Source organism: Ixodes scapularis, unplaced genomic scaffold (genome assembly GCF_016920785.2).
Source record: "Ixodes scapularis isolate PalLabHiFi unplaced genomic scaffold, ASM1692078v2 PGA_scaffold13__105_contigs__length_92229423, whole genome shotgun sequence".
NCBI classification, from domain to species: Eukaryota; Metazoa; Arthropoda; class Arachnida; order Ixodida; family Ixodidae; genus Ixodes; species Ixodes scapularis.
The window spans coordinates 85227470-85250908 of NW_024609839.1; the positions used below are offsets into that span (position 1 = coordinate 85227470).

General features: G+C 45.9%; 1 protein-coding gene across 1 annotated transcript in view; it reads left to right on the plus strand.

The window, feature by feature from the left end:
- Positions 1–451: 451 nt before the first annotated feature.
- LOC8039840 (carbonic anhydrase-related protein 10) overlaps positions 452–23439 on the plus strand; it is a 314647-nt gene continuing 291659 nt past the window's right edge. Inside the window, exon 1 of the mRNA XM_042289702.1 lies at positions 452–521. Within this exon, the coding sequence (XP_042145636.1) occupies positions 452–521 (70 nt within the window). The remainder of the gene's footprint in view (positions 522–23439) is intronic.

Below are 23439 nucleotides of genomic sequence, written 5' to 3' on the forward strand. Positions count from 1 at the left end.
GTAGAGATGCTGCTGGAATGCTTGCGAGATCGTACGGTTCCTTCGAGTGGAAAACGACATTGAAGCGTTCCTCTAGTTGGTCGCTGTTTGGGTCCATAGCCGCGGCAGTAAGAAAATTGGAAAGATCCTTACTTGCCCTTTGCTTCTTCTTTCCATAATGGACGTCTTGCCACGTCTTCTCACAGTCATCGTTCGTATCTTCGGGCCCATTGCTCGTTTCGTAGGGGTCCATATTGGTTCCAGCTTGGAGCTCCGACAAGTCAGGCAGGTTTGAGCTTGTACTGGTTCCGCTGGGTTTTCTCGATCTCTTGCTAGAGACATTGTCGTCATCTTCATTCAGTGAAGCAACGTCGGTGGCAGCGCGTCGCCGGGTAGGTTTGGCGATAGGGTGTCGTGTAGCAGCCGGATTCATGTACCGGTGCTCAGCGAAAATACTCGCCCCAACGTTAGAATGGGATTCAGAGAGGGTCTGGGTGATCACAGTTCCCTGCTGGGCTACGGAGGTTGCAATAGCGGGCTGGGTTGGTACCAAGGCCGTGGGGCTTGGCGACGCCATGCCACGCTAAGCCCAACGTTGGGCTTACCGTTCGGCTGGCCTGCCGTTCTCAGATTTGAAGGTTTCGAAGAAAATTGGATTTCTTCGCAAGAAAACTCACTTGGCGTGCTCCCGTGATGTTCCGGAAAGTCAAGGAGCCATTTTCACATCACAAATGACTCTCAGAATTGGTGTATTGAAGCTTATTCAGCGGAGCTCGATGCTTGCGAAGGAGAGATTGAATGAAAACACTCGGTTTTGTCCTCGAAATTACACCGCAACAAAGGAGTTTCTTGGCCAGTGGCGTTGCGTGGGAGTATCCTGGAGTCCTACTAATGCCAGTAAGCTCGTGTAAAGTGAAAAACATTCCAATTGAATATCGTTGCACCGTCCCTTTAAAAAGACAGAGTTTCGAAAGGGGGGATCGGTGGCCGCGTGGTCTATACTTCGTTTCAGCTTCGGTCCAGACGCAGCCAAAGCCACAAGCGCGAGCTCCGGGCTTTCAGCATCCCTGCCAAGCACGCGCGCTCGTGCAGTGCAAGCACTGTTCTGGGCCACATGCTCGCGCTTGTAGCATCGGCTGCGTCTGGACCGAAGCTGAAACGAAGTATAGCGCACACCAGCTCGGAGCACGTGGAGCGAAAGCTCGCGCTGCAGAACCCAGGGATCCTGGGTTCGAGCCCCACCCCTGCCCGTTTCGATCTGGATGAGCATCGTACTGGCGTGCGGTCGTGTATCACTACTGCGTGGTGCACGTTAAAGACCCCAGGCTAGCGGTTGTACCGCACTGGCTAAATTTCTCATCTACAGCTGGGAGACTCGTCGCCCGTTGAGGCAGACCAAGTTCTAGGCTGTATAAACACACACACAACCCAATTTGTTTTACAGAGTTTCGAATAGGATGGACACGTTATAACAAAAAAGAAATGCAACGTGCACCACAAACCACGAGGAATGCCGCGAAGACGCATTCTCTGTATAGCGAGTTCATCCGTAAGAACACGAAAAATTGAGCTTTTTTTATTATACAGGGTGCCACTAAAAAAAAACAAATGTGCAGGGTTTTGCTTACCGCAAAAATGAACTAGGCATCGCTGAACGCTCATTTTCCGCCCGAATGTAGCGTTAGAGGTCACAACCAGATGTCAAAGTTTGAGCCCGATGCGATAACTTAATCAAAAGTTATAAGTGATTTTCTGAAAATTTCAATGGGAAAATGGCAGACGACAGAGTTTTTGAATACATGGGGCTCTATGGCACCAGAAACCGAAAACGCGCCAAAATTGTCTCCATTTTCCCATCAAAATTTTCAGAAAATCCCTTATAACTTTTGAATAAGTTATCGGATCGGGCTGAAACGTTGGCGTCTGGTTGTGACCTCTAGCTCTACATTCGGGCGGAAAATGAGCGTTCAGCGGTGCCTAGTTTATTTTTGCGGTAAACAAAGACCTGTCAATTTTGTTTTGTGACACCCTGTATATGTATTCAATTTCTGTTTATACATTTTATTTTATTTTAGTGCAGTGTTCTTAAGGACCACTTTGTGCAATATCTTAACTATTTAAGCATTCAAATTTTGAACATTCACCGCGAGTTCGGACTGACGAATAGCTAGGAATGAGAGCCAGCCAGCGGACGGCTATAACGCACGGCAAGCTCACATCAAGACCGAGATCTTTCGAAAAACAACTCCCCCTCGCCCTAATGACGCTACCTTTCTCACCTCACCCTCTTCTTTTTTTTCTTTATTCATTTCGTTTTTTCAACGAGATCACGACAGCCTCAATTACCTGGCTCGCGCGCATATTCCGTTCCACCCCGACAGTGCGGTGGAAAGCTAGGCGGCTCGCCCGACCAATCAGCCGCCTCCCCCTTCATCACGTGACTCGATCTGTTGGTACTGGTGGGAGCATGATCAGGTGTTGAAAGATAGACCCCTTTACGACGAGCACGTAGCTCCCACAGCGCTGTCACCCTAGCGTTGACCGCGTACCAACGAAGATCCTAGGCGCGTGCGAAGGACTCGGAAAGCTATTAACCTTAGCTTCAGTTCGTTTCAAACCCACGTGAGTTCCATCTCTAGTAAATACTTTTTTAAGCCCTAAAATACTTTTTTTTTATCCTCCTCACTCAGAATTTTGTAACTTATTTATTTTATAAATATTTGGTGGGTGAACACGAGAGTTGTGTCGAACCGTCCTATTCCGTTTCACATAAAAAAAAAAAAAAAAAAGTTGAAAAGACTCTTTAAAAAAAACGAGTTAGAGATGAATTTTAGGATATTTTTATCTCGTGGATCTGAATATCACGTTTGCTTTCCCCGAAGATGTAACTAAACGTGAGAAAACACACACACACACAAAAAAAAACTCCGACCAGTCGTTACGGTATTAAAGTATATTTGGACCGCCAAGCGCGTGTCGCTCGTGTGGGCAGCGCTGTGCATTACCCATCTTTCCAGGTATGCTCCCCCGCACTGACACGAGTCGTTGCGTCTCTTTCTGACTTTTTTTTTTTAATAGCGAGAGAGCGCGTGCATAGTTTTGATAGGCGCTGAAGATGCGCAAAAAAGGAGATTCCGAAAACTGCTGACATGACGTCACGCTGTCAGAAGAAGAAGCTGCGGCGGCATTTGAAGACGGTTTTCTGCAGTCTCCGTGCACCAATTCTAAAACTATTGTCGATATGCGTGATCCTGGAAGCCAAATAAAGACACCCGATTTAAGAGTTTTTCTTCAAATACAGAACCGCTTTAGTTTTTCTTTAAGTCAAACCTCCGCCGACGCTACAATTTAATGGAGTCAATTAAGCAGACAACAAAAATGCATCCTCACGGTGTCGCACTGCGCAAGCCCAGAACTTCCGCATTTCCGCAGTAAGAAGCCCCCAAGTTGTTCGCGGGTCTTCCTATTTTAGAAGCTACCACCGAAGCGCACGGGGAGATAGATGTGCGGGCCTAGAGCCACTAATTAAGCTACGCTTAAAGTATGGGTACTTCATTTCTCGATCCTCTCGAGAGTGCCGCCGACTTGGTGCAAAGAACGAGCGCTATCGACGATTTTTACGATCTTAAAATGCTGCTTCTTCAGCTTTAGATATTGGTGTCTGGGAGCTTGGTGGTATCATTTTACTTCGTCGCGAACTGTTGTAACATTTATGCAGGATAGAAATCAGTTTTCTGCAATTTGAAGTAAAGTTTCAGGTAACTGGCAACAATGATGTTAAGCACCAAGATGGCAGGAGTGTCCTCACCCTGATGCGTTGCTTTTTCAGTGGCTCTATCGGGGTTCATAGATGCATTACATGGGGTATGTGGAAATAATTTCCGTAACTTCCCGACGTTTTAAGGAAGCGCGTACATTCTAAATTATTGCGGGTGCACTATATAAATATATTTTGTGATTTCAAGGATACAGCCGGCATCGGTTGCCAGACTAATTGTATATCTATTAAACGTTTTCGATCACTCACTCGCTCAGTCCGTCTGCGTTCTCCTTCTATTTTTTTATGAGACAAGTAAATGTCTTTGTCACTTGCCGTGGTAGATAAAACATTCCTCCGGAGAAATTACATTATTTAAAACAGCGGTTCGAGTTGATTAAATAATGCCGATGGTGATTTAAAAAAATCGACAATGACAAGCCAAAATAGAAGGGTTGAACAATATTATTTTTGTAGGATGCAGAACGCTCTAGAGTCTGAGAGAGTTTGTATCCTATCTCACGTTTTTGCGAGCATGAAAATGTTTTCAAACTAAAACAGTAAAACAACGCTAAAAGTGAGAAAGCGTTAAAGAGCTTCTTTCGTAGCCCCAAAAATGTCTAACCTGGTGCTCGTACCTGTACACGTACGAAAGGCACGCCGTTCCCCGCAGACAAAATGTGCGAAGTGTCTGCGAACTAGCATAGAGCATGCTCGAACTTCGAAGCAATGTCGTATGCATGCTCCGAACATGCCTGCGGGCAATTTTTTCTGTGCTCGTCACACAAGCAAGAAACACGCTTCTGACTGTCTTCTGTGTGATGTATTTCGTAGTGGGACCGCTGGTTTAAGCAGTCACGCGAACATTGTGACACTCAAGTTTCCGGGACAGGGAGATGGTTCGCCTAGAGCCACTAAATCAGCTGCGCTTAGAGTATCGCCACTCCGTTCCCCGACATTGTTGTGGGCGCCGCCATTTTGGTCCTTGTGCAGAGCAGACGCAACTGCCGATCGTCATGATTCAAAAGTGCGACTTCCTCAGCGTTAGATTCGGTGTTACACTCTAAAAAAAGCCCGTGCACCTACTTTCCCGCAGAACACTCGGAGAGCCAATCAGTGCAACCTACGGAGGCAGCTCAGCGAATGATGAGGCCGAAACATATGTTTAGACCAAAAAACGCAGTCTGAGTTGTGACATTAAGCAATGCGAGCGTGACGTTTTGCATTGCTTAATGTCACAACTCAGTCTGCGTTTTTTGGTCTAAACAGATGTTTCGGCATCGTCATTCGCTGAGCTGCATTCGTAAGTTGCGGTGATTGGCTCTCCGAGTGTTGTGCGGGAAAGTAAGCGCACAGGCTTTTTTTAGAGTGTAGGAAGCTCATGTAATATTGCTTTGCTCTGTCGCGAACTGTTTAAACATTCGTGGAGGACGGAAAAACGTTTCATTTGATTTCAGATAAAGCTGCAGATAACTGAAAACCATGATTTTAAGCCACATTATGGCGAAGTATCGTTACTCTAAAGCGTAGCTTATTTAGTGGCACTATGGGTTCGCCCACTGGGGCTGACTAACCTCCGGCCGTTTAAACGAGCAGACAACGCAGATGCCAAGGACGCTACGCAGGTACCAGAAGCGTCGTGAAATCAACTTGTTTCCGTGCTCACAAGCACTTATGCAAGTACTAGGGAAGCGAAGAAAACCAATCTGATTCGGAAAGACTACGCTCCCTCCCTCCCTCCCTGTCCTGGCCATATTGCCAAACAAGCCAAGATGACACAAGAAGGTGCAAATGAAAGTAGAAAGAGAAAGAAAAACAAAATGCACGAGATCAAACAAAACAAAAAATACAGTCACCAACAGGCTCCGCGCGTCGTGTTTTCCTTCCGAGTTATTCTCAATGTAACGCGGCGAGAGAATTTGACGTGGAAAAAACGCGTCATTTCTTCTTTTTTTTTTTTCTCTTCGAAACGTACAAATAAAATGGAACGAATTTCTCTAGGTACATTGTAAGAGGCAGTCGCGCACAACGTATGACTTGGCTACGAACCAACACGAGTCGATGAGTATGTTCCCATCTTCGCGACCGATTTTAGTTTGAGCGCCCTTTCACGGGGGGCTCGCTCGCGAAACGATTGAACTCCGCAGCCAATAACATTGTGGCGTCAGCTGATCAGAATGGCAAAAAACGAATCACGAATCAAGGTGCATGATTATAATTGTCGTTTCTTGAGCTGTTGATGAGATTCGTTAGCTACGGCAATGATATGGGTTGCTATTCTTAAGCAATGTTAGTTACGCCAATGGTATGCTTATGGAAATGTTAATGTTATGGTTATGGCAATTTTATGGCTATTCGTTAATTATGGCAATGGCAACGAACTTCAATTGCTCGGTGTGACTTGAGAGCTGAGTCACACAGCATTGCGCGCATCTAAAAAAAAAACATTAAAAAACGATTGGGTGGAAAAAATGGTTGAGATGTCACCACCGAAGCAAAGGCACGTGTGTGCATGAAGGCACGCTCCAGCGTTAAAGGGATACTGAACCAAAGAATTTGGTGTCCATAATAAGTGGCGCACGTTCTTTCCACGAGCCAGCAGCAGCCGGTGTGCGCGAGCACAGGCAACAAAAATGACGTCACAGACCTCCATTCGTGGTTGAGATGACAGTGAAATGTATGGACTTCGGACCAAAGGAGAATAAAGACAAGTTTTTCATCTACACAGTGGTGCCTGGTGTAAAAAGTAAGCGATGAATTGGTCTAACAAGCACGTAGCTTTCACTTGTAGAGATGAAAAGCCTGTCTTTATTCTCCTTTAGTCCGAAGCCCATGCATTTCATTGTCCTCTCAACCGCGAATGGAGGTCTGTGACGTCATTTTTGTTGCGTGTGCTCGCGCACACCGGCGGCTGCTGGCTGGTGGAAAGAACGTGCGCCACTTATTACGGGCACTAAATTCTTTGGTTCAGTATCCCTTTAACGCTCTATAATGTCCTATCTCTACATCTTTCTCACAATGCTAGCTGGCACATCTGGCTACGCAATCCGCACAGACAAGTAGCCTGCTCCAAGTGTGCGACAAAAACTTTTGTTTCGAATAAGGACGAACCTTGTCCGGTGGAGGGGAATAGACTGAAATAAATTTCGGATCTAGTTACAAAGCAGATAACGAACCAACAAAATAGTTCGCGAAGGCTGAACTTCACATCTTTCTGTTGTGTGAGATCAACGACATCTGCTACGATTTAGAAAAAAAAAAGAAAAATAAGTTTGTGAGTTTGTTGTTTTGTAGAACACGGCGACATCCACTTTCATAAATCCGTCCCCGCGCGCGTTACATTCTGGGAACCTGTGGGCCAGGAGCGGGGGAGCGCGTATGGATTTTTCTTCCCACTGATTCCCGCAACGCATAACATGGCACTACGCCGCGATGTAGCTTTTCGAGTTTTGGAAAAAGTATATTACGGCAAACGATACAAGGATGCCAGCGAATGCAATTAGACAAAAACATGCAATCTTCGAAAGGAAAATTCGCGAATGAAACGTAATGCTAGTTGTACCTTCGTGCATTGCTTTTTTTTTTTTTTTTTTTTGTCCAATCGTATTCCAAGTTTTTTCATTTTTCAGGATTTTGTTATTGTATGCCGCCATTGGGCGCCTCCACGTAGTCTCAAAAAAAAAAAAAAAAAGATAATAATAAACGCACGTTGCGTTCTTTTCTTTTTTTGTTTTTTGTTTGTGATCACGAAAAAGTTGTGCGCGCTTTGCTACCGTTTTTTTAACATTCTATAGGGCTTTTTACTGAAAGAGGGCGAGATAGAAAACGGGAAAGGGCTACCGGCGCTTTCCCCCTTGCTGGTTGTGTAGAGAGAGTGAAAGTTCCGGGGATGAGAGGCTTGGCCGGTGTTGGGTGTCTGCAGTGCCCGAACATCGTTCGCGCTTTCTTTTTTGTTTTAAACTCGCAAACTTAATTAGAGCCACGGGCTTCGATGGCGACAGTCCCCCGGTCATCGGAACACCATTGCTCGGTTATAGGGTGCACGAATAACGACAGAAAGCGTCGAATACTGTCCGAGGGCTTATATGTAGCTTGCATGGAATAAGGCAAAGCGAGAGCGGCTGCAATGTCTTTAAGCTCCATCGCTTTCCACGTGACCCCGGTCTCCGGCGGCAGTGGATTTCGTCCGTAAACCGAAATGACGTTTCCTCAACGCCATCCTATCGACTGTGCTCGAAAGATGTTGTGAATGGAGCGCGTACCGATCGCTGTACCGCCGATGAACATTGGGTACGCTCGCAAGGTGCGTGCGAGTTCTCTCGTGATAATTGTTGTTTCAGCTTTTAACATTTTGTAACTGAATCTATCTTAATATTTATATTTTGAAGTGGTGACACTGACTCGATTTTATCATCTACAACACTTGGTTGAAGGCTCATTTCCGCCACCGGGTGAGGCTGAAAATTGTTGAAAAGTTAGTTTTATCGGTTTCCCTGAATCGCGGTCTCCTGAGCGATACCAGAGAGCCGGCAAAAGCGTTCCATGGAGTGCCGCTGGTGGGTTGTTTCCGTTGATTGGGCGCTTTGAAGCGCTGCATAGTCGCTGCAGCGTACGTCTCGTGTGTGGCGATCTGTGTTTTCGAGCCCAATGTGCACGTTTCTTTGTTCGAGTCATGGCATCCGCCAGTGCGGCGACGGGGTAAACAGCGGCAGCGAACGTGTCAGTGATAGAAACTGGAGGTGAGTACTCAAAATATTGCATCAAATAATAAAATAATTAGTGGCTGCTTTGAGGCTTTCTGCGGTTCGATATAAGTACATCAAGAACGTCTTCGTCGTTCATCCACAAAGAAATATAAAACCACGGACACGCAAAACGATCTGTAGCAGCTCCGAATGTTTACAAAAGTTAATTTAGGTTCCTGTGTCGTGTATCGCTTGTTGATTACTAAAAACGGCTACGTTGTAATAGGCCACATTGCAAGCAAAAATTGATAAATGGTTCATCATTTCCAGTCATGCGGAAAGCAATGGAGCTTAAAAACATTGCAGCCGCACTCGCCTTGCCGTATTCCATGCAAACCTCGGACAGTATTCGACGCTTTCTGTCGTTATTCGTGCACCCTATAACCGAGCAATGGTGTCCCGATGACCGGGGGACTCTCGCCATCAAAGACCATGGCTCTAATTAAGTTTGGGAGTTTGAAACAAAGAAGAAAGCACGAACGAAGTTCGGGCACTGCAGACACCCAACACCGGCCAAGCCTCGCATCCGGGACTTTCACTCTTTCTACATAACCAGCAAGGGGGAAAGCGCCGTAGCCCTTTCCCATTTTCTCTCTCACTCTCAAAATGGCGCTACCCAGGAAAAACGGTCTATACTCACTGATAACATAAAAAACGCGAGGTGAGGCTTACCGTGTTCGCACTCCCTGCATTCCTTAAGTTGTCAGTGAGTATAATAGTGTTACGAGTCAGACGAACAGGGTGCGGCAGTAATGACCGATACATTTGGCACGCCCTCTCGAAATTCGAATTACGAACGTACAGATCTTAAACTAAACACTCAAACGTCGTTTCCCAGAAAGCTTTTATGTCTGTAATTTTTTTTTCGACCTTAGCTCGGAGGTGGTGAAATATTACAATTTATGCAAAAACGGCTGCCGTTTATTTTCTACGCTTTATACCAGCCTGTTTGTTGTCTACTCTCTGGTTTATGAGCTTGCTCCTGAGTGGCTTTCCGTGGCCAAGAACACTAAAAGCCAGTAGTACAGGCTTGCAGCGAGCAAGCTAATCGGGATAGGTAATCATGTTAGCGAAATATACGAACGGTGGCCACCTAGGAGCAAGTTCGCTAACCAGTCTGCAGACGACGGACGTGTGGTAGAGGACATTAAAAACGCACGACTGACGTTTTTTCACTATTTTTTTCTTTTATATTTCACCATTTTTTACTTGAACTCTAAAAACAGGTAACCAACGTTTTCGCGAAACGACGTTAGCGTGCCCAGGGTCAGCTATGTACTATAAGAATTCGAGTTTTGAAGGGCGTGCCAAATGTGCTGGTTCTTACGGCCACACCCAGTTGTTGTTACGGTCAGGAATGTTTCCGGGCTAAAGGGGGGAAAAAAGCGCAGAGAGAAAATTCGGATTCACTGAGAGGAATTGAGAGTCAGTACCATTTAAAAAAGTCATACTAGCACCTCCAAACCTCATCACTATACTTAGAATCTATGCAGTGCCGCCTCGCTTGCGTCAGCATCGTCGCCAGCGCGTCTTCCAGCGTCTCGAAACGGACGCGACGTTATGCAGAGCGCAAGATGGTCTGCTTCTTTTGCAAGGGTTGTGGTGACGTCAGAAAGCAGAGTTCTGATTGGCCTCAAGTTCTCGTGCCTGCGGTCACACTGCTTATGCCCGTGTCCCACTAGAGCGACAGAGAGAAACAAAAGACAGCGACAAGCCTCAAACCCATCCAGCATGCTCGTGATGGTACCTTTGGCAGGCGTTTAGTCGTTCGGTGCTCGTGAAGTAAGCACGACCGATTGCAAGCCTGCCAAAGATACCCTCGCGTGCATGATCCTCGTGTTTGAGCATAGACTTCATTACTTTACAAAACCTCTCAAATCGCGAAAGACTCTGGTTGGAGGCTTTTCGCTGTCGTTTGTTTCCGTCTGTCACTCTAGTGGGACACGGGCATTATACAACATAAAAAAGACAGCCTCCAGACATCAGTCACAGCGATATCCGTGGTCCGATTGCCGCGTGCCAGGTTTCTCCGTTAACTCGTTCCCATGCGACATTCGAAGCCGTTGCTATTGTTTTTTTTGTTTTTGTTTTTTTTTGCTGCGGTCGATATGGTTTGTATATTTTGTAAGTCAAAATGCCTCATGCTACAGAGGGTGAAGATATCTGTCTGGCATATGCAGCAAAGAACTGTTCGAAAGTGACGTGCAGACTGAATGTACCGAATGTAAATACTCATATCACGTAGGAACTTGTGCAGGAAGTTCGGAAGCGTCGCTTAAAAAGAATGCTACTACTCGGAATTCATGGCGGTGCCAGACTTCCATATCTGCTAGATTTTGCAACGTCCAAAGCAGTAAGCAGACGAAAAAACAACGTGCCGCTTCCGGCACTCAAATCGACTAACAAAAATGGTTAACCAAATATGGCTGTTCTGGCTAGCATGAATGCTAAGCTTGACGCCCTGTGAACCTAAAGAAAACAGTAGACTGAATAAAACAAAATCCCTCAAGCACCTTACCAGACAATCATGATGAAGTGCTCAAGTGGCCAAGATGAATAAATAAAAAATAAATAATAAATAAGCTTTAAGAAAAGAGTCACACATTTTGAAAAGACTCATGCGAATTTAGAAATTAAAAGTCTGGTGGAAAAAAATGCATGACCTTGAATAGAGAAGTCGCACAAATAACTTTGAGTTATATAGGATTCCAATGAGCAAAAACAAAGACCCGATGCTTAAAATAAGTGAAGAGATCGAATGAAATCACCGCAGCACACAAGCTTTCATCTCGCGCAGACAAATTTTCAGGAATCATATCGTGCGTTTTGCCAGCCAAGTAACTCGAGATACATGGCTAGATAGGCGATCACAACTGAGGAATGCTCGAACTAAAACCCAGATCTTGTAAAACCCGACGCAGAAAGATAAAGCCGGGCTGTTAGATGCGAAGCAGTAGTCAAAAACAAAAAAAAAATCCAGTATGTCTGGTACAAACACGACAATTGTTCTTGTTAGGAAGAAGGACGATGCCCACACACATCTAATGAAATTAAGGATGACTTGCAAAATCTTAAATAATTTTGTTTTGGTCATTGCAATTTTTAGCGGTTTTTTTTTCGCAATGACTTGCAGATTTTTGTGGCCGAACGGAGTTGTACAACTTTTTAAAAACCAACCAAAATTACCTTTGTCTTTTGTTTCTTTTGAATGCTCAATCCGTTAGAAATAAGGTTGATAAACTTATCATCCTTTTAAACAGTTTTAAATTTTCTTTTGATATTATAATTCTAACCGATACGTGGTATAGCCCAACTGATGAATTGGATAGCCAGATAATTATGGAGTATTTATTTTAAATTGAAAGAACAAACTAGAAAGAGGAGTAGGTATTCATGGCAAAAGATGCCCTGAGTATTGTATCATGAGAGCATTTACAACAACTGCTAGTGTCTGTGAGATCCTAACTATACGATACAATAAATCTGTATTTTCGGTTGTTTATCGACCGCCAAGTGGAAATGTTTTGAACTTTCTTGAATTCCTTGAAGATTTTTTTTTTTATTTATTGGCGATCATAAACTGATTCTCTATCTTGGTTACTTGAGTATATGTAGTGCAATGGCTAAATTTCTCGTCTACAGCTGAGAGACAAGTCGCCCGTTGAGGCAGTCCAAGTTCAGGCTGTATAAAAATACCCACACCCGAATTTTTTTTTTTTTCAATTTTAATATAGACATGCTTACCTGCTCTAAACATCAGCTTGATTTCGTGTCGTTGCGCCAATCATATCGTTTTTAACGCTATTTTACAGCCCACGCGTACCACGTCTGTGCACGAAACGTTATTGAATCCATTTTTAACGAATTTTTCAATAAAAGAGGGAGCCGTTGGCGTGGTTGGGGTAACCCCCATTTGGGATTCCCTACCAATCTTCATGTTTATCGTTGTAGCTTTCAATCTTTAAAAAATCCCGCGCTGCTAAAATTTGTTTCAAGAACATTAGCAATAAAATTCTGCAACCTTTTTTTTAACAACATCTAGACTCTGAGGTCTGGAGTTCGGTGCTCTCCATCGTATCGGCCGACGAAGCATTCGATTATTTTCTTCATGAGTTTATCACGCTACACGAACGTTGCTTTTCTTACCAAGGGCAAAATATTTTCCGCAAGTCATATAAGCCTTGGGCTACGCCGGAAATAAGAAAAAATGTTGAATCAAACAAATACCCTTTATCATCAATTTGTGCATAGCACAGACGTTGACATACTGACTGAATTTAAAAAACTAAAAAAGCTAAGACTAAGGCCTTAGGGAAAGCAAAACATTAACACTTTGATCACTTAAGGCCCGTTCACACTCTTGCGACTGCTTGCGACCTCTTAAACCTGGATTCCTTAAAACTTGTTAAACCAGAAAACACACTGGCGCCATCTATTGGGAAGCAGTGTAAACTCGGCGGTCCGGCATATTTTTTTTTATTTCTCGAGCATTATCCTTTCTTTCTTGGCTCGAAAAAATTTTGACAATGTTATAAACGAGCCTTTCTATGGGTATTACGCACATTTGACCTCGAAAATCCCGCAAAACCTTCGCTCTTGTGAAATGCAGTTCCAGGGTCACCGCATAGATGGCGCCACAATGTCAGTGTATTCCCTCATTCTAAAAACATTTATGAAGTTGTAAGAGGTCTCGTCTCTCTCAGTCGTACTCGGTCGCAAGAGTGTGAACGGGCCTTTATTCTAAGGTGAACAAAGGTCGCATGTTGTATGGATAAAATTGAACTGGCTACTTAAAGATGAGCTGCATAAAATATAATTACCAAAATAAGAATTGAAGGGACTGATGTAGCTGGGGAAGCTTTAGCTAAAACGTTTAATCACCATTTTGTTAAACCTGTGCAGAGTGTGTGTGCTCAATGAATGGTTCCAAATGTGCACTCAGCGTTTCTGACTGCCGATTTGTATTCCAAACCAATGAACACGAAGTTATGCTCGGTCTAAAACCTAAAAAGTAACAAGAGCCTCGACATATACGACCTTCAAATTAAACCTGTTTAACTTGTTTTCCGCGCGATTGGGGGGAGCAGGGGAGGGGGGGGGGGGGGGCAGGAGCTTGTCAACGAACACTCAGTTTCTTTTTTTTCTCTGTTTTCCCTCTGCAAGGGGGGAGAAATGTAGATTTGAATGTTGAAATGAATTTAAATTTGGATTTCGTGGTGACTTGCGTTGGAATCGGTTTGCAAACTGCCTTTTGTATGATGTATACGCAGTCGTATGTATAGACGCTTTCAGGCAGCTGTGCATGGGCGCCGCCATAACCGACCTTCAGTTTTTGTCTCCCCTTATTCCGTTCGCTTCAGTTCATCATTACCACAGCAGGACAGCTTATTCCCATTTTAGGTGTTACCGCATCCTTCTCCCCAGCATAGGCCTTTGTGGAGGCTCGTTAACGTCCGCTTCAGTGGCTCGGCATCTAGGGAAGAGAAAAGAAGGTCGGCTATGGCGGCTCAATCTGGCGCGTGTTTAAAGGAGCTATGCAACAATTTTTGTACTTTGCGCAAATACCGCTTAAAACGGATCCCTAACGTTAATGACCTACGAAACACGCGTTCGTTTTTCACCCCACGCAATAAAAGTCCCAGAAAAAAATTTAAGAAAAACGAGCAGCGTTCACCCCCTCAACTCGCAGCCAGAACAAGTGGCCACGTGATCTGGAGCCGATTATATGCCGCCAGTTTTGATCATAGCCACGCGCTGGGGTTGGCAAAGCGCAGGACACGCGCTGAGTTCCAGACATTGTTATGGCTCGGCTGTTGTCGTCGTTGCAGCGATTGGACACGGGTCACAACCCGAATGCTTCTCGAGCTAGCAATTGTCACGAGCCGAAGTCGAGTGCCCACGCAATGCTCGGGTCCAATCTATGAACCGCATTCAAATATCGTCACTTGGGTGTACTGCGATCCCCGAGTTACGTCATCAAATATTGCAAAGGAGAGATTGAATGAAAATGATCGCTTTTGTCCTTGAAATTACACCGCAACAAAGGAGTTTCTTGGCCAATGGCGTTGGGTGTGAGTATCCTTGAGTCCCAGCTGTGCCAGTAAGCTCGTGTAGAGAGAAAAACATTCCAATTGAATATCGTTGCACAGTTCCTTTAAAGCGTCCATAAGCTTCAGCGTATTGGGCAGGGCTTCGTTCGTGAGTGCTCGATGTGCGCGTGGTCACGTTGATCGGAAGTTGTTTAAGCGCGGCACAAGGAAGAAACCGGGGGCTCTTCGGATTCCATGGTTAGCCACAATTTCCTGCGTTGCACCGCTGAGGCGATTATGGCTTGGAGCCTTCTTGCCTGTCTACCAAAAAAAAAAAAAAGAAATGTCTCTAATAAACGCCAACCCAAGAGTAAAAATAAAAAAAAATGTTAGGTGGTCGATCTGTCGGGGGTGGGCGTTCATTCGGGATTTTATGGCATACTAACTCCCCTTGTAATGCACTCGGAAGCACCATCGCAACGGTAAAGACTGACAACATCGGGAAAACCAGAACTTCCCAACTTCTTCACGTACACAGAAGGCACAGAAGGTCGTAAAAGGAAAAAAGTTGAGAAACAAAGGTGGCGACACGTATCGACGTGCCGCCGGACCGACGGTAACGCCGGCCATTGCCAAGCGGCAAACATGCACGCCGAACGACAATCGAAGCACCATCGGAACGTGATCCGCGCCATCGCATATCGCCGTCTCTGCAGGAACGAAAAAAACACGCTGACGCACGCCGCCATTTCCGAACGTACGCGTCACGCGCTCTTTCTCCCGTCGTAAATGCGATGGGTTCGTGAGCACACACGGACGTGGCGCTTCGATCTGGCCCCTCGCATGCGCGATAGCGCCACGAATAGTAGCAGCGATGTGTTGTTTCTCGGTACAGAAACAAGGCAAGGTCGCAACGGAGACCCTCGGCCGCCAGAATCCCAGCAAAGATCGAGCGCGCTCGCGCGGCACTGCGTGGCTTTACGGTCCACGGCGTTTCGACGTGCAACGGAACGTGTGGGGACTGGAGAGCCTAGACGTACGAGAAGCGGCAACTCGAGCCATGGATGGCGTTTGCCTTTTTAATGGCGCACGCCTCCAGTGCCAATTGGTCGCAACTGCGCATGCGTTGCGTCGTCACGAGGTGAGGAGTAAAGCGGACGAACGGGCGGAGACGCTTCTCGGCGATCGCCCCTTTCGTAACCTTCTTGCAGAGATGTACAAATTACTTCCATAAAGTTACTAAACACAGTTATCGTCATTCAACAAGAAAGTAACTAATTGCGTTACCCGTATCTACGAATCAATGGGAACGCGTTACCTGGGCTTCAAAGTAACGCATTATTTTCTCGTTATTCAGAATGGGTAGTTTTGATGAGGCAGTAGCCGCTTCCGATGTTTGTCATTCTTAATATTTCCTCGTTTATTAACGCGTTTATTTGGTGATAACAGTAGCTGCTATACTGACATAGCTCAATTGTTACCTTGTGCACATCTTTATACGGTCTATCGAGCGTTTTCTCGCCGTGAAAATTACAGACGCCAGCTGGGGGGAGAACTAGGTCGCGGGTACTCGTGTTGTAGACGTTCCCCTCCAGAAGTAACAAGATACGTTACTTGTTACGCGCCCACAAATTAATTCAATAAGTAACTAGGTCGCTACTTCGTTACAGAAAATGTAACCAGGTACAAGTAACGCTCTACGTGTAAGCATAGCTCATCTCAGCTCATCACAGATGGAAACAGTCTGTGTTCTGGGCACACCGGTGGGGACCGCCAAGCTCGTAGGGAAGAGGGGAGGTGCGGCATCTACTCGGCCACGCGGAAAGAGAGGCCTTCGAAGACACCGGCCGTTGGGGCCAGGGTTTTGGGGTCCGTGCGAGCGGCTCGCCATAACGCCACGCTGCGTCTCGGGACCCGCCTTAGGCCGGGCCTATCTGCGCCGTCGCCGCGACGGTGGGATACCGAGGAGCACGAGACTTGGTTTCCTTCAGGGCCTGGTTCGAGGAAAGGGTGACTGCTCCGGGCGCTCCTTTCTTATCGTGACTTTGGCTTCCATGGCGTGAAGGTATTTTGTATTTATTTTCGTGTCTCGTTCTTTTTCGCATATTTCTACCACGGGTTCATCCTGTCCGGTGGGTATTGATAAGTTATGCAGAACGAGGGTTTTATCGATCGGATGACGCGAGTCGGCGATAATAGGGGCAGGCATTTCTAGAGAGTGGCCCCAAGCGGAAGCCTTCCGCTCTGAAATGAGCCGGAAGGCGCCTCCGCATAGAAAGTAAAAGTTTTCGCCGAATGTGCACTGAGCAGGCCAGTTTTACCGGCTTAGTTCCCTTTTTCTAAAACATGAGAGGAAAATGCTTGTCAAAGTTAAGTTGCGGTGCGCTCACAGACAACCAAGTTGGCGACATTATTTACTTGTGGCGTCATCTACCGATAGGAAGCAGACGACGCACTCGCTTGTCTGCTCACTACGCTTATCAGAAGATGGCGCCACAAGTAAAAAGCGTCGCTAACTGGGTCGTCAGCGAACGCGCCGCATCCTGTGACCTTGGCAAGTTTTTTGCTATATGTATTTTTTTTTTTTGTTTACTTGAGGTTGCGGCACGTGACTTCCACGTGACGTTTCCCATAATGCACCGCGTGGTTACGCCGACGCCGACGCCGATGCCGCTCAAGCCGGAAACTGGCGCCTTAAAGCAGGCTAAACTCGCAACACTTGCCTTGGAGCATGAACGCGAATAGATGACGCAAAATCCAGGCAAAATATTAATCCATGAAGGCATTTATATACAAAAAGGTCATTAAACCACGCTCACGCCTTCCTGAACTCGAAGTGGGGCAATTGCGTCGCTCCAGAAGTCTTCCATATCGATAATAGATTATAAGGCCGATAAAACGGTTATCTGGGTCACCCAAAAACCTCAATGATTGGCGTCCCCGACGAAACAACACCTGCAGCAGTTGTATTCTTATCAGAGTCTTCCCCCAGCCCAATACGCGCCGCCGCTAATAGAGAGGCTAGTTGGCAATCATAACCGGAGGATGCTCCGTCCTAGCGACCACTGAAAACGGGAATGCCCGACAAATTGCTCCTGGTCCCGAGTTTTCCCGGGCCGAGATGGCATTATCGGTATCCCGCCGTATACGGGGGCGGAGGCTGGAAGCGGGCTGAAGGGGGCCCGGCATCGGGGGCCGATTGTCCGCGATGAGAGAGTGCCGAGCGGCATTGATTGCTGTGCCCGGCCAGGAACGCGCACTGCCGTCGGCCCGAGCGTGCTCCGGCGGCGACAGGGACGCTAATCACGTCGTCCTTTCCCTGCCTCTTTTGCGGTTCTCGCAGCGACGTTGTGCGTTCGTTAAAAGCGAGCATCGTTGTGCACGTTTCCAACTACGAGGTGCCAGAAGCGCGTCTTTGATGGGTGTCTACTAAACAAGACAACACCCGTATTTTGAATGATGCACCCTTTTTAATCGTAAGATACGGTGCCGTTGCATGCGGTACTCTTCAATTTTGAAGGATGTAAATCAGGTGTGAAAAAGGTTGCTACGCTGAAGTGAGGCGAACTTGTTTTTAAAAGGTGTGCGCCCTTGAAGAACGGCTTCGGACAAAATCGTTGTAGCGACAGTGTCTATTAATAATTGCCTGTATCAGTGATTGTTGCTTAGACGTAAATTCCTTGAACGTATGGTCATGTTTCGTTAATAGTGGACGCCTCTGTTTTCAACAAAAAATCCTCCATAGTGTGAGTCATCCATAATAACGAATCAGGGTCAAAACACCTAAACGTTAACAAGCGCCATAGCCTCTGACCACTTCCGCGTCTCGCCTGACATCGTCTGCTTACTCTGCCTACCAGGTGACCGCAGTAGCGGTCTTTTACGCCGATGACAATCTTACGACCTAAAGAGCTTTCGCTGTGAACCACTTCACAAACAAAAATGTCTCCCTCCCCCGTCACAACCTTATCTATAAATTAATTTTATGGGTCCAGAGCTTGTCTCCTGTTGCTCAAGCAGTGACGAGGTCTACAGTGAGGTGATCAGCTGCTTTAAGGTTCAGTCTTCTTTGTTCAGGTTTTAAGTCATTCAAAATCTCAAGGAACAATAGATTGCAAGCGGTAACAACAAATTGTACGTTAAAGGCAAAACAAACACCTATATTTTGACACGGCTCTTATCCAAGACCCGTAGCGACCTTTCTTAAGCTCACTGATACCTCGGAAGAGATTTTGAACTTTTTTCTTTATACTAGTCACGTTTTAGTCACGAAGAACAGGAAACCGTTTCCTACAATCTTAAATAAAGATCTAGATAACTGGCAACAATAACTCGAAGCACCAACATTTCGGTTTTTAGATTAGTTTAAGTTAGCCGCGGGCCGTTATAAAGGGTAAAGCCGTAAGCATCCATTCATCCATTCGTGGCTGAAATGGCGTCACTTCGAACACAAGTTTCTTTAGTGCCTCCACTAAACTCTTCCCAAAGTTAGTCTCGCTGACTGGAGAGTTAGCGCGCCATCGGGGTTACCCTGGTGTCATCCAAGCGGCGAGTCGTGATTCCAAGAAACTCAGAAACCTTAATCTGCCATTGAGGATCATGTTGCCAGGGCAACGCTTTGAAACGCCGGATTAGCTCTAAAAATAATTGGAAACGCTCAAAGGTTCCTCCCGATTTTTGCGGCAATCGCTTCAACTTCGCTGGCGCTACTCACGATAAAAATCACGTTTGAGGGTAAAAACGACAAAACCGCGTTCCCTGAATGCGGCGCCCCCCGTGACCGCCGCAGCGCGGAAGCTAATCGCGCGAAAAAGCAATCACGCGTGACAGTGGCGCTCCGATAGGCATAAGCCGATCCGCATGCGAGCTGAAGTGCGTCAATCTGATGGTCATTTCCCGGCAAAATAGTTTGCCATGTCTTCGGCAAGAGCGTTTGCGTGGTCAAGGGCTGCCGGTGGAGTGGCGGTAATTTGCCGGCATAATTTTTGCCCGAGCTCCAAAAGGTCAGGTAACTTGCCCGCCAGACTGTATTCGGTATTGTCACATCCGAATCGAGAATGGGAACCAAAGGAAACGTATGCTCGCCGATAGCAGGTTCCGGTCGCGCAAACACCGCCATCGAGACAGCAGACACCCTCTTGTGCTCCGAGAAAAAAAAAATAGGAAAAACAACGAAAATAAAGATAAAAAATGATTCAAAATGATTCAAAGGAAGACAAGCTTTTTGTAAAAATATGACCAGCTTTGGCGAGGTCAGTTTGCTCTGGAATACGGCGTGTTATTACACTGCAGTTAAAAAGAAGCAAAAAAATAAACGTATGATTAAACAATGGTGGTGCTCGATTCTAAAAAAAATATGTTAACGAGGAAATATAAGATCAAAAGCGACGCTGGCAAGCCTTCTTGAAAGCCTCGTAATATCGCAGCAGGTCTTCGGAAATACGAACAAAATATATCGCAATTTGATGCATGTGCAGGCAGCCCAACATAAAATTATTAATGTTACCTCCCAATGATTGTTTTAATTTGTTTAAGATCTTGTAAGCTGTGAAAAACAATTACAATATTTCGAAAAACAATGTTGAAGCCACTCGTGTTTTACACACATATAAACGTTCGAGTTTATGGTTGTTGACGCGTGTGCCCATTATACCATAACATAATTGAGAAAGAAGTTAACAAAGCTCACGCGCCACCCAGGCGAACAGAAACGCCAGTTGTCGCCGCTTCGTGTTCGGGTGGAAAAGGTGACGGTGCGCGCAGTTGGCACGCAAAAGTTCACCGGTGGCAGAAAGTGAGAGAAAACTAGGTATTTTCTTATTAACTGATTAAGGGGGTTTTATAGCCTCCCTTTCTTTTTAGTGCGGAGTGAATATAGTTTTCACATTTAAATATTCTAAGCTGAAATGGTAAAACAAAATGGCTAGGTGGCGTAAGCTACCGCCCGATTCAAAGGGCTCAGCCGGATTCATCCATCCATCCATCCGGTGATTGACCCCCTGAATTCGCCATAAGCGTCGCTTCCGCCCCTCCCCCCTTTTTTCCTTTTATCTTTCTCTCTCCCACTGCGAACAACGGAAGGCGGCGGCGTGCAATTCACATTTTACGTTCACTCTCGTCCACAGTCACTCAACGTTTCGACCTGCAAATAGTAAAAAAACGCTTTTCCGTCCTCCAGAAACGTTAAAACAGTTTGCGACAGGGCAAACCAATTTCGCATGAGCTTCCTAACACCGAATCTAAAACTGAGGAAGTCGCTTTTTTTTTTTTTTACTCGTGACCATCGACAGCTGCGTCTGCTCTGCACGAAGCACCAAGATGGCGGCGCCCACTAGCAGATCGGGTAACGGAGTGCCGATAGCGTAGCTCATGTACTGGCTCTAGGGGTGTGTATACACTACGCTTCAGCTTATGACAGACCGTAGCAGACTATGCAACCATCGGAGTCAGTGATGCCACGTGAGCGTCATGTGACCTTATGGAGGGGCGCAGAACGCGGTGTCACATAAAAAGTTAAAAAAAAAGAGGCAAATTGGGCATTTGTGTTTACCGCATGCTCCGTGATGCGGTGTGCTAACACATTGGTAGTACACCCTACCACTGGGCCACCGATCCCCTACGTCACACGCTTCACAGCGCTGGTTAGGCTAGGCTGACACCCGAGACGCCCGTTGCGCTTCATCATAAAGGGAAACAGAGCGTAGGCGTACACACACGGGGACGCGAAATTCGCCGACTAATTTCGGCGCCAGTATAGTTGAACAAGCGCGCGGTTCGGACGTGCTCGAAAAATGCTGTCAATCAAAGTGTCCAAATTGGCACTGTGATTGACAGTCTTGCACCGCGAGCTTTTCCAAATAGGCGCACGAAGCGGCTTAGGGAACTTCGAAAAACGTTTGCGCACGTCCGAACGCTAGAGTCACGATGATCGGATTAGTTATACGGCACGCACACATTTCGTTATATTTGCTCTCGAATCGCGTCGAGCGTACGAGTAATAAGCGATACTTTAAAAAAAAAAATGCGCATTGGGAATAAAAAGCTAAGGACCCATGTTAAGAATTGTGACCTGGTCGAGCAGTTTCTTTAAATCCTCAACCACGAAAATATTTTTTTTTGTAAGTAAGGCAATAATGACACGAGGAACCCACCTCCTGATATTTTTACTTTAGAAGCTCTGATTTTCAAGCACCACCACGCCCCCTATATCAACAGTTTTACTCACTCAAACTTTCAGATAAAGAGGATTACTCCAGTAGCGCACGCAGGGTGAGGAGAGGGGGGTTGGGGTAAAAATGTTTTTTGGCGATTCCATTGTCTCGCTCGGTCAGGGCGGGTCAACGAGCTTCATCGAAAAAGTCGATGCCTCCGATAGCCTCTCACGACGCCATTTTGAAACGCGTGCACGTTTTCTAGCCAATCTTACTAATGCATAAAACCGGGGTAACGCTGCTTATAGACCTTTTTCACATACTCTCGCCCCGGACCACCAAGTAGGCATATCGGGTATGGGCGACGAAAAAATATTGAAACATTTTAATTTGCAAATAGTAAGAAAATAGAGGGGAGACAAAACTAGAATGGGTGACGGTTACGCTTATATCCTAAATGCATTCTATTGACGTGGCGAAGGCAAAGCAATGTTTTCGCCCATACTGGAAATGACGATATTTCAAGATGGCGGCGCCCTTGTGAAAAATATCTATACATCCTACAAAAGACAGTCTGCATACAGATTCGAACACGATTCACCGCGATATTCGTACTTCGAATGCCGGATGGCAAAGAGTTCAGGAAAAAAAAAGCTTGGTACGCGGCATTCGAACCGCAGATATTGCGGTGAGTCTTGTTTGCAGAGTGTATTAAAACTATGGATTGGGCTAGTTAATTCATTGTGACCTAGACGACTTAAAAGAGCAAAAAACACGGACGAAGAAGACACACATACAACAGCGCCAGTCCGGGTTGTATGTGTTAATGCCAGTGTGGTGCCTGGATCGCGTCTCCGACTGGTGTGTTTAGCGTCCTATCCCGCCCATACATCAAAACTGGTCCCAAAGTGGCAACAAATGACGTCACAGAAGCCGGAGTGTCATGCTGTTGCCTGTCGCGATCCTGGCGGTTGGAAGTAGAAATGCTGGCGAAAACCACAGGCGAACGCGAGTGTCGCTGCCGTCACGGCGTCCCAGGCGTCCCAACTTACGGCTGCTTTAACTTCCGTGAACTGCCGTACTGGAGAGAGACCTGCAACAGAACAAGCGTCTGCCACATCCACCGCAGCTATTGGGACGCCGCCAGGTTCGCGACCGGCGACAGCATGACACTTTTATGACGTCATCAGGCGAAGATCGAGGGACCACTTTTTTGGACCCAATAAACACACCAGTCGGAGACACGTTTCAGGCACCGTAATGCCAGTCGGTGTTGTGTGTGTGTCTCTTCGTCCGTGTTTTTTGCGCTATCAAGTCCTCTAGATTGCAAACTCTATTTTGTATGATATATTAGCAGTGTGACCACGACTTAATTGTCGTAACCGAGGCAATCAAGAAAAGTGCAACAAAAATGTAACATTAAAAATACACGAATTTTTCATGTCATTTTTTTATTACACCATCTCCGTCGGTAAAGCGGGCTGATCGGTTTAGGGCGTCTGTATTATGCTTTGAGGGTAATGCAAAGTTTTTAAGCTCGGTAGGCTTAACGGTAGCGACCGTCCGATCCTTTTTAAAGAGGGGTGTCCATCGTGGGATGAAAATATTAAACTTGGTTTCGGAAGAAAAAGAATAATTGACAACTTGTTGAGTATATTCATTTATTTATTTATTTATTTATTTATTCATTTATTTATTTATTTATGCATATAGTTATTTATTGGCCTATTTACTTATCTATCTATTTACTTATATATTTCTTTATTGTTTTACTTATT